This window comes from Astatotilapia calliptera, chromosome 11 (assembly GCF_900246225.1).
Source record: "Astatotilapia calliptera chromosome 11, fAstCal1.2, whole genome shotgun sequence".
NCBI classification, from domain to species: Eukaryota; Metazoa; Chordata; class Actinopteri; order Cichliformes; family Cichlidae; genus Astatotilapia; species Astatotilapia calliptera.
This window is the reverse complement of record NC_039312.1, coordinates 7,700,989-7,718,978: the sequence shown is the minus strand read 5'-3', so window position 1 is coordinate 7,718,978 and position 17,990 is coordinate 7,700,989. Positions and strand designations below refer to the sequence as shown.

General features: G+C 42.3%; 1 protein-coding gene across 2 annotated transcripts in view; it reads right to left on the bottom strand.

Moving 5' to 3' along the window:
• Window positions 1–4,806: 4,806 nt before the first annotated feature.
• lars2 (leucyl-tRNA synthetase 2, mitochondrial) overlaps window positions 4,807–17,990 on the bottom strand; it is a 34,936-nt gene continuing 21,752 nt past the window's right edge. Inside the window, exons 13-21 of one of the 2 annotated variants that reach the window (XM_026184495.1) lie at window positions 14,659–14,757; window positions 12,780–12,917; window positions 12,564–12,667; window positions 11,998–12,177; window positions 11,716–11,885; window positions 10,042–10,119; window positions 8,698–8,809; window positions 7,488–7,615; window positions 4,807–5,167 (exon numbers count right to left, since the gene is read on the bottom strand). In XM_026184495.1, the coding sequence (XP_026040280.1) occupies window positions 4,988–5,167; window positions 7,488–7,615; window positions 8,698–8,809; window positions 10,042–10,119; window positions 11,716–11,885; window positions 11,998–12,177; window positions 12,564–12,667; window positions 12,780–12,917; window positions 14,659–14,757 (1,189 nt within the window). In that variant the 3' untranslated portion in view covers window positions 4,807–4,987. The remainder of the gene's footprint in view (window positions 5,168–7,487; window positions 7,616–8,697; window positions 8,810–10,041; window positions 10,120–11,715; window positions 11,886–11,997; window positions 12,178–12,563; window positions 12,668–12,779; window positions 12,918–14,658; window positions 14,758–17,990) is intronic. The other variant, XM_026184496.1, reaches the window with a different exon arrangement.

Sequence of the window (17,990 nt, the reverse complement as noted above, 5' to 3'; positions counted from 1 at the left end):
CTTCCCTAACCTCTACTAATCTTTATTTTCATTGTTTTATTGTTCTTAAACTGGACATTTTTTAAAATTTATTTTTTACATTTTATACCGTTATTAATAACTTCACATTTCCATGGAAGGACGTGTGTTATTGTTGCCTTTATTTAAACAGGCAACAGGGTGCAATCACAATCCTGACAATAACGGGTTCACTGTTGAGGGTAGAAAAAATGAAGACAATTTGTATATGGAAATAAAAGAAGGCAGAAGCTGGAACTTGAAATTACTTAAAGTAACGTGTTACTTGTTATTAAATAGCATTGGTAAAATAAGATTTAAAAAGTAAATAAAGTATAGCCCCTGACACAACTGCTTAAACTAGTCCCACTTCTCATAACAATCTGTGTAATTTAATATTCATAAAGCTGTACAGTAACTACTGCATGGGTGTGTTTTTATGTGGTTTGGGTATTAACAGGCCTGTCTGTTTATTGCTGAATGACATCACACATTCCTGTTCATGCAAAACACACACACACACACACACACACACACACAGTGTAACCCCTTTGCATTGTGTCCTGACCCGTCTGGAATATTTGAGGCAGAGTTGGGGTATGAAGCCTGGTGGCATAATAAAAGGTTTAGCCTGAAGAAACAGTCACTGTAATGCAATCACCCCCCCCCCCTAAGCAGGAGGCCTAACTTGCTTTACTTACCCCTTAAACACATTCATCAGGACAGCTGGGAGCACTATTGCTGTAAAGAAGGGGAAAAAGGACAAACCAGAGCAGCTGCTCAAATGTGTTATTGCTTAAATAAATTGACCAGCATCCACAAAGTTATAAAATATTATTTATTTCAAATAAAGATGCAGTTGCAGCATGCAGTGTGGGACATTAATGAATATGTCCAAAATCTTATATCTAAAATGTTGCTAACATGGCACTCTGACATGAAATTGCAGTGAGTGTCCTGGATTTGAACCCTGGATGTCTTGTACAAAACGTAATAAACTAAACATTTGAGAAAGCATCATAAAAGTGACAAAATTATATCTCCAGACTGACTTAAATTAAAAACTATTTTGAATATTATCTGTGTGCCATCCATAATATTGGTGTTGCTATGTTCTGCATTTACTTTGCTAAATATCTATGGGGAAAATCCAAGCATGTGGTGACAATAACTCTGGAAAACATGAGCTCATTTAATTTCACCCGTTATGGTAATTGTGTCATTAGAGCCTCATTAAAAGAGAAAAATGGGATATAAACAAACAAACAAAAAAAGCCAGGTTTCAGACTTCCTACATGTTCATGGTTACATCATATCTTAGAGGGGACAGTTAGTAGCACTAACTACTATTATTTCCAGGAATCCAAAGCTCTGTTGTTACTCTTTTATAAGGATATGTGCCAAGGCATTTTGTAAACAAGCAATGAAAATGTAGCAGTTAATGAAATCTGCACAGCAGATAATGCCATATATTCTTAAACTAATGCTCAGAAGTCTTTTTTGTTGTTGTAAGGCATTAACGCTTCCATAAAAGCAGATGCAGTTTGTGGAATTGTCGGCTTTTACTTTGAAGCATTAGCAGTAACAACTCTACGTGACAAGACACAACAGTTTGACTGGTTAGATGGAAATAGGTGGAATAAATAGATATGTTTGAAAAACCTGCATGTAAAGATGGATGAAAGAACAGCAAAGGAAGAATGAACACTGGCCAATGCTTTATGATACAGCCTTGGACAGCTTTACAGTGAGGACATCGGTGTTTGTACTAAGATTATACATGGATCCTTTCAATACAAAACAAAACACCTTAGAAAGTGTTCCTCTGCACAGAGAGGGATATAGCCGGCACAGTAAACATAATCTAGAGTGGATCGTCTTAAACCACTCCTTATTTCTTTACATTTTGCTTCCAAGCAGCCAGACTGTGTCATTTTTTAAGTGGTCTTGAGCAGTATTTCTCCAGGCTTTCTAAAAGTCTTTTCATTTTTAGTCCAGTCCTTGTACCTGACCTTTTTCAGATGAATGTTTTCTTTTTGTTTTGTTTGTTTAAGCCACTCAATACTGACCTGTGAAATCATTCAAGCAAACTATCTACAGCAGATGAACTGAATTTAAAAATTATGTCCTTAACAAACACCTAACCCTTCAGTTGATTCATCGACTGTTCACTGAAATTTCATGAGAAATGGTCTCAGTGGAAGGGTGGCTGTCAGGAAGCAATTCTTAAGGAAGGGGAACAAGATGAAAAGGCTGAGGTATCCCAAATTACTCAAGAACTGGACTGAAAAATCAGTGACAACAGGTCTGATGGAGTGATGAATCCAAATTTGAAAATTGTGGTTCAAATTGTCATCAGTATGTAGCGAGGAGCTCAGGGAAGATGTGCAACAGAGTGTCTACAAACGTCTGTAAAACACAGTGGGCTCGTCAAAGTGTCCTGGTTTTGGAGCTGGATTTCAGCCAGCTGTGTTGGGAATCTTGTCAAAATGGAATTGTGATTCTGATCCACCATGGAATACCATATGGAAAGCAATTGATTGGCCATGGTTTCATTTTTTAGCTTGATAATAATCCCAAACACTTCCAGTGCAGTAAAAGCGTATCTAGATACGCACAGTGGAACCCCATCAGCCATGGACTGGCCACCCCAGAACCCAGATCGCAATATTATTGAAGCAGTGTGAGATCATCCTGATAGAGAACAGAAAAAAAGCAGCAAACATCCAAAGAGCTTTGAATGTCCTTCATGAAGCCTGTAGAACTATTCCTGAAGACTACTTAAAGAAACGGCAAGAGAGTTTAGGTTGTGTTGAAGAATAAAGACGGCCATACTAAGTGTTGTCTTTCAGACTCATCAGAATGGTACCAACTCAGTTTTTGCCTTACATACTCCATTTCGATCTATTTTCTAACATCTTTCAGTAAATCACTGCACCTATTTCAGATTTAAAATATAAGTAAATGAAGGGTGACTTAAAACTTTTGCACAGTATTGCAAATTAATAAATTAAGGTGTGGCAGTTAAGTGTATAATCACACACTACCCAAGAGTTTCGTTTCAAATACAATTAAGGAACTAATGAAACTGTGTGTGAGCTCATTGTGTAAGCAAAGAGTACCCACAGATGACTACTTTTCCAGCCTTGAGGTCATCCTGCAAGATAATGAGCTGTGGCATTACAACGTCCCCCTGTGGGAACACACAGCCCCAGTCCAGGGACTCGACTGCTGCAATGGAGGGTGACCGGGACTGCGCTGCTGTGTGCTCCACCCTCATCCATCTCAACAGCAGAATTTCTCAAGAGGCAGAGGAGTGATTTAGTTAATCTCATCAAAGACAATCCATGCTGTACATGTCTTGTGTAAGAAAGGGTATGACTGCGATCTGAAGAGAAAGTGAGTCACAGTGGATTATTGTTGCCTTTTCAATGATCCTCGTCGTCATGGAAACTGCAGAGATGATAAAAAATGTTAAATGATGCCATGAGCTGAAAGTGACAAAACGAATGCATCACTGCAGTTCAGATCAAATTTATTCAAAGGGGCTAACTTTAGTCCAGGAAGGATTTTCTATCATGTCACTCAGACTGCTCTAAAGAGAGCAACAGTGTAACTGTTGTTTAATGAAACAGCAACTCAGGGCCCATTTTTGAGGCCACCTGAAGTTCAGCCATGCTTATTAGCTGCTGTTACCAGTGAGAAAAGTAAATGAAGGTGTGAAAAGAGCTGCAAAAAAGGAAGAGATCAGGGGTTTAAAAACAAACTCCTTCTGGTTGTAATGCCTATTTTAAAACAGACTGTTTGAATGTGTGACACAGAGATGAGCACAGAGAAGGTAAATGCCTCCGTTTCTTTGTCTCGCTTTGTTTTCGGTTGCGACGGCATCAAGCCATTGTGACAATGAGAAAAACAACGAACAGAGTTAAAAGTTCTTTACTCCCCTCCTCTAATTCCTGGTTTCACTTCCTGTTATTCTGTCTCTCTTGTGAGCCTCTTCCTGTCACCTGATGCTGAGAGATAAAGCACCAAAATATGGGAAAAGGATTGAGGGGGTCAGTAAGAAACATGTTTTTTGTGCGTCTGCACATTTTAAAAATTCAGCATGAGTAACTAAAAACAATATATACAGCAAGCCATGATTTTATCAGCTGCAAGCTGGCCAATATGATTCTTATCAAATTAAAAGCATGTCCTTAGCTATTATCCATATAGCTTTAAAAAACTCAACTAATCGGAGGTGTGGGCACAATAACTTGACGAGGGGGAAATTGTTTTACATATCAAGTGACTGCTTACTCATACTCATTCCAGATAGGCCAGTAGGCGTGTTCACAGATACATTTCAGTGCCTCTGGTGTGTGCGCTCTGCTAGGACAGCGCTAAGGGCTGAGTCATGTTGGTCTAATGTCAAGACACAGAGCCCATGAATAGGCATAGTTGGCCATGAGGGACAGAACAAATGATGCGGTGGCAAGGTTAAAAATCCCCTGACCGCGTGAGGCCCTTCAGTTAACTCCAGCTGGCCAGGGTTCACGCAGCGCCGCATCCAGTAGCCAAATGGCAGTCTATGTCTGTGCAGCCCAAAAACAGGCTCGGAGGTGCACACAAGTGCTGATAAGGCACAGCTGCATGACTTGGCTGAGACGTGCATTGGTAGATTGAGAGGTGTGAAGCTGTGAGTGCGATGCTTAAGGTAGAGAATGTGAACAATGACTGGAATCTAAAGTGGTCTTTGGGTGGAGGTGAGGTCCTGAATAATTGGGAGTCTGATTTAGAAAAGATAGGTGCTGCATTAAAGAGACTGGAAACCTGCAGTTGCTCTTTTATTAAAATAGAAAACATAAATAAAATGCCTATATAGATATTTACATTGATATCATTCAATTTTTATCTGAACTGACGTTCAGCCTTTCAGGTTTTCTTAAATAGATTTTTAAAAAGTCCACCTCTTTTGTCTGTCTCAAAAGCAGTGGTGAACAATCCAGTGTCACTCATCAACAAGGAAGTTGATGAGAGCAGTCCTGGGAGACAAGATGGCTCTCTTTATGCTGCGTTCGCGCAGAAACTTCTGTCCGACGGGGCTCTCCAGAACCAGCTGCTGTACCCGACTGGTATCTTTGGACACCTGCACAGGGACGGTCACCATGCCACAGGACTTGTTGTTTATCTAAGAGTAAGAAACAGAAGGCGACAGATGAAAGAAGTTACTGAAAGTTTTTTTCCATTCGGTTATTTTGAAAAACAAAAGTACTGCCATTGAAAGTTGTATTATAAACTGGCACAAAACTCCTAAAATAGCAGACTCCACCTTTTCCCTCTACATATACAGTGCATCCTTTAAAACACATAGTTAGTGGTACGCATGGTAAGGACACTCGGTCTTGTATGTTTGGAAGCAAATGTATGTGTGCACACGCTGAACATGATGCTGCTTTTAGGTGGTTGTAAATTAAGGGTGTGCACGCTTGTGTGTGCGTGTGCTCGGGATTGGCCTCCATTCTGGGACAAACCCGAGTACGTGATTAGAGGACTGAGAGTGAGGAAAGCCACAACAGAGCGCTCAGTCTAAGGGAAAACCACCACCATCATCATCATCACTGAGCAATGGAAGCTCAAATATATATACAGTGCGTGTGACTCAGAGATGTGTAAAAGAGTATTATTTTCACTAAGACACGGAAAATACATATGGAGTATTGTGAGAACAGAACTGGGCACACCCACCCGCACTCAGACGTGTGCTGGTGGGTTTCCTGGAGACCCGTCCTAACCATAAACACTACTTCTTCTTGCTAAGGTAACCCTTACCTAACTGAGTATTTACACAGAAATGTGCTGATTTCCCAAAATGTCACTGCAATGAGATTTATATCTCTGTAGTGGGAATAGAATAAGTGGACACACCCATTTCTGTCTCGTGTTTCTCGTCTCTTTTTCCACGTAAAACTCAAGTGAATGAGCAGCGCTGTTATTCAGCGTAGTGTTTGTTGAAATCACAGGTGTGTGTGCGTGTGAGAAGGGATTAGCAGGTTTTCTCAGGGGGATACTACCTCCTAAAAGAGAAAATAGTCACATTACAGCAGTTGGAGCTTTTATCTATTAGCCTAGTGGATATCCAGGGCAGAACGAAGAATAGCACTCTGATACAAATGGATTTTCTTTTAAAACAAAACAAAACACTATCACAGCTGGATACATCCTCTGATTGTCTTTGCATGTTGAAAAACACCGATACTTGAATTCCCGATGATGATGTACTCAGCTTAGAACCAGTCACAGGCTTCATTTTGGCTAACAGGCGTTTTTTTTGTTGGGTTTTTTGTAAAGAAAGTACACGAGTGAGTGAGTGACAGCAAGGCAGGAACTCTGTTCTTAACTTCTAATTACTGACCAACTTGTCTTTTTAACTTTAAGCACAGTGTCCGACATGCTGACGCATAAACACACAGGTACGCACGAACTTGTAAAGACATCTATCCGCGCGCGCACAAGCACACAGAGGCTAATCATAGGCTCTCCTGAAAATTACAGACTATGGAAGTAATCATGGAAGTAAAAGTGGAGAGTTTCAGGAAATGCTAGAGGACGTATGAGAAAAACAGTCTTAATAAAGTTCTGTATATACACTCACTGGCCACTTTGTTAGGTACACCTTGGTAGTACTGGATTGGACCACCAAGGGTGCTCGACTGGATGAGATCTGGTGACTGGTGGCATTTGAGTGCACATTTAAAGGGACAGACATGAGCATCAGCAATACTCAGGTAGGTGTTAAAACATTGGTACTAAGGGACTAATGCGTGCCATTAGAACACCATCACCAGCATTATTTATGGATACATGCGTTTTGTCTTTTTTTAAACACCAAATTCTGAACCTAACATCCAAATATCACAGCAGAAATCAAGACATTTCTCTAATCTTCTGTTGTCCAGTTTGTGTCTCCTCCCAGTGTCAAACTGAGGATTATTCTGCATGTTAGGTAAATGTGTTAACCACCATAATATGGAGTGTTCCCTGATTGTTACTGGTGGTTATTTGAATTCCTGTTGCTATCAGCTCAAAGCAGTCTGGCCATTGTCCCCTGACCTCTGGCATCAACAAGGTATTTTCACCCACAGAACGTTTGCTCAGTGGATAGTTTCGCTTTGTCAGACCATTCTGTATAAACTCCAGAGACAGTTGGGTGGGAAAATCCCAGTAGTTTCTGAAATACTCAGAACAGCCCATCTGACACCAACAATCATTCCATGTTCACTTACACGACCTTTCTTCCGCATTCTGATGCTCAGTTTGAACTTCAGCAGGTTGTCTTCACAATGTTTACATGTACAAGTGCAATGACCAACAAAAGAAAAGGAATTAGGAAATGTAAGCGCTTCATTTAACTTTGACAACCATTTATTTCTGTATTTATTGTTCGGTCACAGAGTCAGAACCTTCAGCAGTGATGCATATTGAGTGAGTTCACGTTTATCTGAACTTACCAGTACAGACAATTCCACAAAGTCAGGGACCTCCAGATACTCTGGGTCCACAGTCGGCCAGGACTGCTGCAGGACATCCCCTTCATGTTGGAGGATGGGGCTGAGGGGGTGTTTCACCTGGCAAAGACCTGGGAAAGACCCAACATGGACAATATTTGCCGACTCTCAGGAAACGTATGCGGAGGTACAAAAGAGTCAGCCAGAAATGTTTGTTTTTTTAAAGAAAGAAAAGTTATATACACATTTAATTTTTAGTTCTGCGGATTACTTTAATGTTGCTTGTATTTGTTAATCTTTATGCTGAGACAACATCTCGGTAATGGGTCATACAACAACGACGCAGCTATTCTTACAGCGAGCTCCTGTCCTCTGGAGGCCCAAGGGAAGGATGTGAACTTCCTCTATCCTGCACTGTGTGTGTGAAATTACGATGAAGGGCTCAGAGAGTAAAGTACAGTGCGGCAGAGGTCACACATCTTGTATGTCCTGTTTATAACGCTCTGCATTGGTGATTCTCAGACTGTGGGGGCAAAACATGACGAACACGTACCGGGGAAACTATGCAGTGAAACTCGAGTAAGCTGAATAACTGAGGAATTTTTTTAATTTTTTTTAAATGGGGTGGGGGTAGGACAATAAACAAAACGAAGTTTGCTGATGCTATCGTGCTCAACTTTGTTTCACTAAAAAACAACTTAAGCTTCTATAGCTTCTTCTGCTATACGTACATGATGTACATGAGCACACACAAACACAAAACGTGCTCATTGTCACTCATTAAAACCAGCACACACGCTATACGCTTTCCTTTCAGCTGGACTCTGTTTTCTGGTTCTCTCCTCTCTCGGCTGTATGCAGAAAGCTCGCGTCCGTGCATCCATGAAAAGAAAAGGATGTCCTCCAGGGCAGCGCAAGGGCACGCTTCCACACGAGACACAGAAAGTGACGCTAGAGCTTCCTTTCTGTTGTTTAGCTTCTCAGCACTGTTTATTTCAGGCAGAGTGTACTGATCATCACCACTCATCGTTGGGTGTTCACTAGTGTAAATTAGAAGTTTAGCAGAGGCCGCTTCCTCTTTTACACACCAAAATTATCCTCATTTACAACTATTTAAATATCATCCGACAAGCGGTTAAGTGTAAGAAGCTGTGTGTGTCATCATGTGACACATTTCTTCTTTACATTAAATATGCACATGAACTTCACCAACCTGCCCAAAGCTCAGAAGCTAAGTGAGGGGCCATGGGTGCTGTCATCATAACCAGGGCAGCCAGAGCTTCCTCAAACTCCACGCTGTGTTGCAACAGCCTGACTGTTGCACTCTAGACACACAGAAGCAGTGGAGAAAATGTGATTTCCAGTGTGTTCAGTTCAAACAATACTTGTACCATATTTGCAGTTAGTTCGCCTCAGTTGAGTCACGCCTCATTTATTCATATTTTGCAAGGAAAATGGGGAAATAGGTGCAATGATTTACTGAAACGTGAGAACACTGACGAAAGTACAGTATAGAAGGCAAAAACAGAGTTTGTACAATGAGCTTTAAAGTCAATATTTGGTGTGATCACTTTTATTCTTCAACAGCCTGAACTCTCTTAGGCAGCTTTCTTGTCATTTCTTTAAGCAGTTTTAGGAACAGTTTTCCAGGCATCTTGAAGGACAAACATTAATGCTGTTTGGATGTTCGCTGTCTTATTCAGTGTCAGGATGATCCCACACTGCTTCAACAATGTTGAGGTCCAGGCTTTGAGGAGGCCAATCTACAACTGATTGATGTTTTTCTATGCAGGTATGCTTTTACTGCACTGGCAGTGTGTTTGAGATCATTGTCATGCTGAAAAATGAAACTGCTGCCAATCAAGCACTTTCTTGATGATGGATCAAAATCTGATTCTACTTTGTTTGGACAAGATCTCCATGACCACTGGCTCTCAAACCACGACAGAGCTTCAACTGTGTTAAAGATGACTGTACACACTTGCTGTTGTATCTCTCTCCTGGCTCCTCTGTACATATTAACAACAAAAATTTCACAGTTGGATTCATCACTCCATCAAACATGCTACCACTGATTCTGATGTCACTCCTCAGCTATTTGTCCCTGCCTTAAGAATAGCTTCTTGACAGCTACACTAAGACCTATCAGGTCCTTTATCAGCTCTTTTCTGGATTCCTTTTCCTATTTCTTAAGGACATGACTTTAGATGTTGCTCATCTGATGTATTGATGTATTTATTTATTTTTAGCTAAGTTTTAGGCTAATAGCGCTTTAGCGCTTGGTGCAAAAATATAATTTTATGCCTGTCAAACTATGTTATCTTAGGCATTTTTCATGGATTCAACAAAAGAAACAGAGACTGGACTGAAAATGAGTGAAAAAGCAGCCAATGTCCACAGAAAAACCTTGAAAGACCTTCAGAAACCCTGGAGAACCATCGTCTGTGACCACATTAAAAAATTACAAGAGGAAGTCTGGCTCCTTGGAAATAAAATATATATGAAATAGACTTTTTTGCACATCACTGTCCTTCAAGATATAAGAGAGTGCACTCACGCTCAGTGTGTTAGTGAGTCCCATTAGGCGAGATATGGCTGCGTTGAACAGGAAGTCCTCTGTGAAGTGAGTCGTCACCTGAAAACACCAACAGAGAAACACGGCACAGTTGGTGAGTAAAAACAACAGTCTGAGGCTTTATGATGCGTTTCTGGATCCTAGACATATGGCTGCTTCCAGATGGGTTGGTGTTGTCACTTATTATTACAGAGTGTGCCTCTGATGAATCACTGGAAAACAATGACAGGTTCAGAAGACGGGCCTCCAGTCTGTTATTGTCATGTGGACCAGCTGAAGCCACAAAGCGAGTCAACATTCCCCTGCTCAGCTTTCATGGAAAAGGGAGCCATTTGGGAGGGTCCACAGGGAGCAGGTTTATCAACGAGGCTTTTGAGGGACAGATCAAAGGACAGCCTCGGCTTTGAGGGCTTAGGGCAAACAGCCTGAGGTCCTTTGAAAGCAATGGCCTTGAGGTGGGAGGCGGGGGGTAGAGAGCGACTATCAAACCTGGCAGCCAGAGAAGGCTATTTATAAAGTGTGAAAGGAGACAGTTTAAAATCAATTTCCAGCGCCTTCTGCTGCTACCCTTTATTCCAGGGGTTTCAGGTTGCGACGGATGTTTAGCACTGAAATGCCACAACTCAGGACTTTGTACTGCGAGACTGTGTAACGAGTGATATATTACTTGGTGTCATTTGGTGCCTTATAAATGAGAAAAGACTTCTTAACGTGCCTTCCAACTGTAACAATTAACAAAGTGGCAAAAGGCTGAAGGATATTAATTAATACCAGGCATCAACAACTTTAGCACAGATAAGAGGAACAAGCTGAGAGCGAAATTCAAAACGGAGCAAAATGACAGATGCAATATGTTGCCGAAGGACAGTGAATGTTAAATCTCACTGACAACCCGAGATTTGACACCGGGCACATATCTGACCCCTGCTGGTGAGAAGTGCTGCAATATGTCACAGTTTAATGTCACAATGAGACGCTTAAGCCAGGGGTGTCCAACTCCAGGCCTCAAGGGCCGGTGTCCTGCAGGTTATAGACATCACTCTGGGTCAACACATCTGATTCAAATGAATAGTTCATTCCCAGGCCTCTGCAGAACTTCAAGACACGTTGAGGAGGTTATTTAGACATTTAAATCAACTGTGTTGGATCAAGCACACATCTAAAACCTTCAGGACACCGGCCCTCGAGGCCTGGAGTTGGATTCACTCGTTCTCACTGGAGCTGCTCACACAGACAAATTTGCAGCACTGACTTTTTTCGAAACAAGCTCAATTTTTCGGATCCGAATAAACACACTTGATATGTTAGACTGCATTTGGGAATAAATGTGTTCGTAGCTCAAAATGATGATACGGAAATAGTAAAAGAATACTGTTTTACTTCAGACACACAGCTAAACACACAGATGTGATCCTAGCTCTGTCAAAAAGAGCTTAAAGTGCCCAACTGACATCATGAAATATGGACAAAAGCAGCCATTATACAGCTTCAACTCCTGGATCAAACCATTAAAAGTCTGCCTTCTGCTGCCTTCTAGTGAGAATCGGATGAACCCAGAATCTCAGTTTCTTCCCTTTCTTGTTTAGAAACATCAGGACCAACTCATCATCACGACGCGCTCTGTGTGTAAAGGCCTTTAGGCTGCAGAGCAGTTACCTCTTGAATTGCGTAGTTCTTGTTCTCCCAGATCTTTTTGGCCTCCGCGAGCTCTTTCTTTTTCAGCAGCCTGGGGTTGGGGACATCTCCGAGCTGCCGTGCTGCTCTCAGCTTGGTCACCAGCTGCCACAGTCGAGACTGCCATCGTAGAACGCCAGCAAGAGCATCGGCTGGAGTGGGTCAACACACACAGGACACAGGAAAGAGCATGTTTTTACAAGATTTATTTAAGTTCACACATCATGAGTAACTTGTCTGTGTAATTTTGCAGACTCTTCTCACTCTTAGCATTCCACAGGATGTCCTGTTCAGGCGGTGCCGCATAGAGGATGTATAGTCGTACTGTGTCCACGCCGTACTGCTGGACCACGTCTTGGGGGTCCAGCCCGTTGTGTTTGGACTTGCTCATCTTCTCCCACGTCACCTCAACGCGACCGCCACTCAGAGCCACTGGCTCCTTATCTGGAAGAAACAGGATGGGGTCAGAGATAGCTGGGATCAATAGACGTCCTACTTTGATAACTAGCAGTATCTCTTGTTTATCTTGTTACCAATCAATAAATCCTTAAATGCTAAGTATAACAGTGTTTTGGTATCTTCAAAGGATTTTATGTGATTTGGCTTTTCCTGAGAGTGTCTGATTAACCCGTCATTCAACTGGAAAAGTGCGATCTGAAGCGCTTAAATGAAGAAGGCTTCTCGCTAACAACGCTAGAAGGAGGCGGGGAGGCAGTGTTACCACACATTACAGAGAAAAAAGATCAGTCATTTCTCCGAGCCCCCCTCCTTTCTACTTGTTACAAATGTGTCACATTAACAAACACCCTCCAGCTGCACGCAGCATGTACCTGTGAAGTTTATTTCTTCTCTCTTTAGGTACTGGCCACTGCCTGCAAGCTTAAACGTCTGGCCCTTGATCAGACCCTGGACCAGGAGCTTCCGAAAAGGTTCCCTGTAACACATAAAGAGAGTGTTTCACTTACAAACACTCTCAAAATTCAAATGCACACTAAATAAAAACAAAAACAAACATACACATACACATAAACCACAGTGTACCCCACCTGTGACCCACAAGACCCTGATCCTTGCAGAAATGACAGAGGAAGCGAGCATAGTACAAGTGCATAACAGCGTGTTCCTTCCCTCCGATGTACACGTCCACAGGAAGCCAGTGGTCTGCCAAGTGGCGCTCAAAAGGCCTGAAGACGGAGAGGACATTTAAAGAGGTGCTCACTTCATTTACTAGCCTAAAGTAGTATCAAGAGCAATGCTAAACTGAAAAGGAACAATAAGAAGGGTGAAGAAGTGTCAGTGAAGAAGGGGACAGGATTTCTGAAGACCTTGAATGATCTCTTCCTTCCTAAAATGAGGTCTGTTGAGTTTCATATAGGAGCTTTTTTGGGCTCTCACAGACGCTATAAATGATTGTGCAAACATCATCATCTGTCCACACAAACCAATGTAGTGGAAGAAGTCTTTTCAGTAAACACAGAGGCTGCTGGTTTGCTCTGTCACGATGTAACTTTTATCTTTTGCTCACTTAACGCCATAATACTACACAGTAATCATTTATTTTACCTTTTTTTAATTTTAATTGATTCATTTTATGTTTTCTCGTTCATGTCTTTGTCATTTTGTTATCTGCACTTGAAGCACTTTGATGTTTAAAATCAATGCCAAAAATGAATGAATTAGCAACTCAAAGCTGCAAAATGCCCAATTACAATCCCAGTAGGCATTTTTTCAGATGAGACTAGTTTGTAGTTACGTGCTTTGGTAGACATGCACGCCGTCTTCCTCCAGGGGGCAGGCTTAATCTGACACACGAGAATCCAGAGAGGAAAAGAAGCATCGTGAAGCCTCTTCAGTTTCTTCAGACTCAGAAAAAAGTACCAAAGTAATGCCTTCTTACATTTTGGCTGCCATCACAAGTTAATAGTGAAACTATGACTATTGCTTTCAGATCTTGGCAGGACAGCCGCGTGTAGTCAGCCTGGCTGTCATGATGGAGTATCGGTAATGACGCTTTTTAGGGAAGACTTACATCATTACTCTCCTTCACACGTCTCTGCCTCCAACCCTCCCTCTGTGCCTGATAGCACCTCCAGATAATTGAACCGGGGTGGAGGGGAGTTATGAACTCACAAAGCTGAAAATAATTCGGACTCACTTCTGGCAAGAGGCCAAAGAAGTCTAATACATAACACCCTGTTCCCATTTCCTTCATCGCACTTGCTACTTTAAAACATCACTCGCTTCCCATTTTCGCTCCCAACCCCCCACCCCGCGTGTATACGGCTCAGCAATCCAACTGAAATGCACAAATGGTGTAATTGCTTTTTCTGTTGTGCCGTAATCTGTCCGGCAAAGAAAAGTGATGGAGAGAGCAGTCCCCCTCCCTTTTTAAAGCAGCTTTACGGCTAGGTCAGGGCACTGGGAAATTAATCTCTTTTGTTAAGCTCAGGGTATCACCGCCACCCCAGCAGGTGACGGCCATTGCTCCATAATCTCTACCGGCAAAGAGTGCAACTTTCAGGGAAGTGCGTATGCATATCTGCGTGTACACAACCCAATACAAGTGTTTCAAGCAGGCAAGTGGGAGAGAGAGTGGGTGATCTAACAATGAGCATAATCATAGTTTGAGTACAACTTACACCAATAGCACTTATAGAGTTTGTATTTACACAGCGATTACACAGCGACCTTTCTTCATATCTAAATAGACAGACATGCTTCTTCTCCTACTGCTGGAGAACCTTTTGCAACTTCCTCTTTTCTCGTTTTCTTTTAAACAAATACGATTGTAATAAAAGGTGAGAAAGAAGGTAAGAAAAAAAGATGCAAGAAAGAAAAGTAAATAAGTCTACATTTGTTGGCCTCATTGAGCCAGAGATGGATGAACAGGAACATATTAAAGCTTCAAGAGGAGGCTGTTTATACCTGTATGCATTGTGAGGGTCTGTGTATCTAAAATAATACCAGGCCGAGTCCACAAATGTGTCCATGGTGTCAGTTTCCCTTCTCGCTGGGCCCTTGCATCTGACAGGAGAGACAAAGAGAGAGTTGGCAAAGGAAGGACTGGGAAAAAAAACAACAAAAAAAACAGGCTGATAAATTAGAAAGTGAACAAATGAATGATGTCTGTTTGTATGCTCAGAGAAAATGGCTCATTATGTGATTAACGTGGGTGTGCGCGCGCATGTGTGTGTGTGTGTAACGCTGCCTGCATCTGGCTGTGGGGGTCATGTCCCCGTGGAGAAGCACAGCTGAAGCCAGCCTGGCACCAGAGCTCTGTTCTTGTGCCCTGACTAACAGGCTGTGCTAACAGGAAAAGAACTGGCAGGACGCACACACGATCATGTGTTTGTGTTGGAAATGCCACCTTGTGCCCCTCTCTATCCAAGCCAAACAGCACTTGGGTATGTGATGCGAATCTGCCAGCAACACTTTCACAGTGCAGGAGAGGACATCGGCAAAGAGGGGGAAGGAGGCGGGGCTTTTGGAGAGTACTTCTGCTTCAGTTTAAAAGCATTTAATGGAACGGTGAAAGCATCTGCCTTTTACTTATAATGAGTCTCAAAAGATTTAAAATCAGTGTCCCAGAAAGACAAACAGAGAAACAGCTCTGAGCTTTGCTACAGTGTGTGCAGCGGAGCTGGTGTCGTCTCCTGGACCTCGTGGGATGCCTCCGTTTCATCTTAAACTCCGTCTACTGCTCGACGCGTTCTGATTCATCTCACAGTCACATTTTTTTAGTCAGACACGCGCACGTAGAGAGGCAAAAACTCCTCGACCACCTACCATACCAGTCTATAATAAGGCTGTGATGATGAGGTAAGAGCTGGAGGTTGCCTAGCAACAAGGCTAAGGTGTAGCACAGTTAATATTTGGAAGTCAGGTGTTATTTCATATGATGAAAACCCAGCAGTATAACAAAACCCAGTCTATCACAAAAGCGCTCAAATGGAAAGAGAAAATTAGTGTGCACAAAGAAAGAAAGAAAGAAAAAGGATGCTCCTCTCCTTCCTCAGACAGGCCAGTATGGACCAATCAGGAGTCAGATTGTGGCTATTTGATGGACAGCTGGTCCCAGACTACTGAGGATGAGATTTGATGACACAAAGGTGCTCTGTCCAGAGATGGGCCTTCTCTAAGCCATGAAAGGAGCCCAACAACAAAAGTTGGTAGCTAAAACAAACCTGTGCTGGAGAGAGTGTGTAAAATGTGCGTGTGTGTTTGGAGGGTGAGCCAGAAAAAGCCAAAAGGCTCTCAAACAGATGCAGCTAAAGGAGGCAGCTGTCCACTCGAAAGCTCTCCAATCTGCTGTGTGTCCACCTGCTCATATGTTAGTGTTGTGCTAACTAAGCAGTCTCGCCTTTTACCTGCAAACCCACACCTGCACGCACACCTTCTTAAACCAGACTAAATCAAAGCTCAGGGTTCAGTTGGCAGACCAATTTACAGAACTGCAGAGGTTATGAGACAAAGATGAGCACGCAGGAAATGACTTCGTCAAGGACAGACAAAACTGCATTCCTGCCACCCATCTCTCATCGCCCTGCCCGTCTGTGTTCCTCGCAAACTTTAATTGGACATGGTCGACAAGTGACGAGAACAAATTTCAACAGACACTTAACAACGGAGGGGAGATGGGAAGAGAGGAGATAACGGCGTCTTTGAGATTATAGCCATCAATCACTGCTGATGGGGGGGAATTATAGTAGCTTTGTGGAAGTGAGTGAACACAATCTGATGACTTGTGCCATCTGCGACTGAGTGGGCCTTGGTTTTAATCAACATGGTGCCATGGCGGTGATTAGTCTTATTCAGAGAGGAATTCCCATGTCAGCAAGGCGCTCTGGAGACGCCAGTTGAGCAGTCATTCTGCATTCAGCACATTCACTGATGAGCTGCTGAGATGTGTGTGTGTGTGTGTCCGTGTGTGTGAATGATTAGGCACTGTGCATAAAAGGTAAATGCATGCATGTCCGTGCTTGTAGGGCATTCGTGTGCATCTCTCGAGACACAGCTGGCTTATATAACACCCATCATCATCATCATCATCATCTCATGCTGCTCGTGTCAGAGATGCCACTGATTACATAACCCCGAATGAACAAAAGTATTAATCATGCAATTTACAGGCTTGCACTCAATGCAAAGTGTTCCTGTAAAGCTGTCAGTCCTCTCAGGCCCGATTGACAGCGATCTCATTTTGTCAGTGTTGTTCTCCTGAGGAAACACAGGAAGGAAAGGCGCCCACAAACGCCATAACAGGCATGATCATTTCCCCAAAACGCTTATGCTGTGCTAGAAAAGGAATAACACCGTGTATCTCATATACAGTATGACATAGACGGACGTGTGGCTGTGCTGATGCTAATACTAACAGTGCTTCAGGAGATGGTGTTGATCCAGTGATACTTGTACAAATGGGATCTATGAGATACAGAACTGAACAAAAGGCTTGATTGGAGTGAACATATTCAGGAGTTCCCACACTAATCGGACCGGATTTTTCAAATTGTAGAAAAGAACCAGAGCAGTGACCTCCGAGGCAGTTCCTCGAACGGTCACCAGAGACTTCTATTTTAAATGATTCAACATTATAGCAGACGTAAACATGTTTAATCCTGATGCAAGAATACGATTTTGCTCTATTGCTATTTTTCCTGTTTGTGGGGCCTTGTTCCAGTTAATCTAATACAAAAAAAGACCTCTCAGCCATTCTTTGTGGAGTTTGCGCCTTTTGAAGAATTTTATTTGCAGCTATGCAATAAATAATATGGCTCACTCAATGGTAGCCAACAAACTCTTTGGACTCTTGTAAGCAAATGTTAAGGTGCATAAATGACAAAAGCTGCTATAAACAGCTTCCCAAGCTGCATTTTCTGGCTGCAGTGACACTGACACTTTATGCATTATATGTTTGTTCTTAGATAATAAACTGCAGCTGACCAGTATAACAAGTACAGGCTATAGTAGTAATTATATGCACTCATTAAAACTGTTATTGTGTGGTCTATAAAAGCATAACAGAGGGTTCAGCACCTCCTAGCTGCTACTCTTTCATGTGCATTTTCTACATTAATTTGAATATTAGGAAGGAACGTAAGGCCCTGTGAGCATCACTGCGTGTTATAGACAATTTACAAATACTAATTCTCCATTTTTAAGGATTTAAGAAAGATGTCACATCCTGTACCTTCTCCTTCCCTCCTTCTTATACACTGCTTATCTATTTGTTTGTAATGGCACGAAAGGTTAATGAG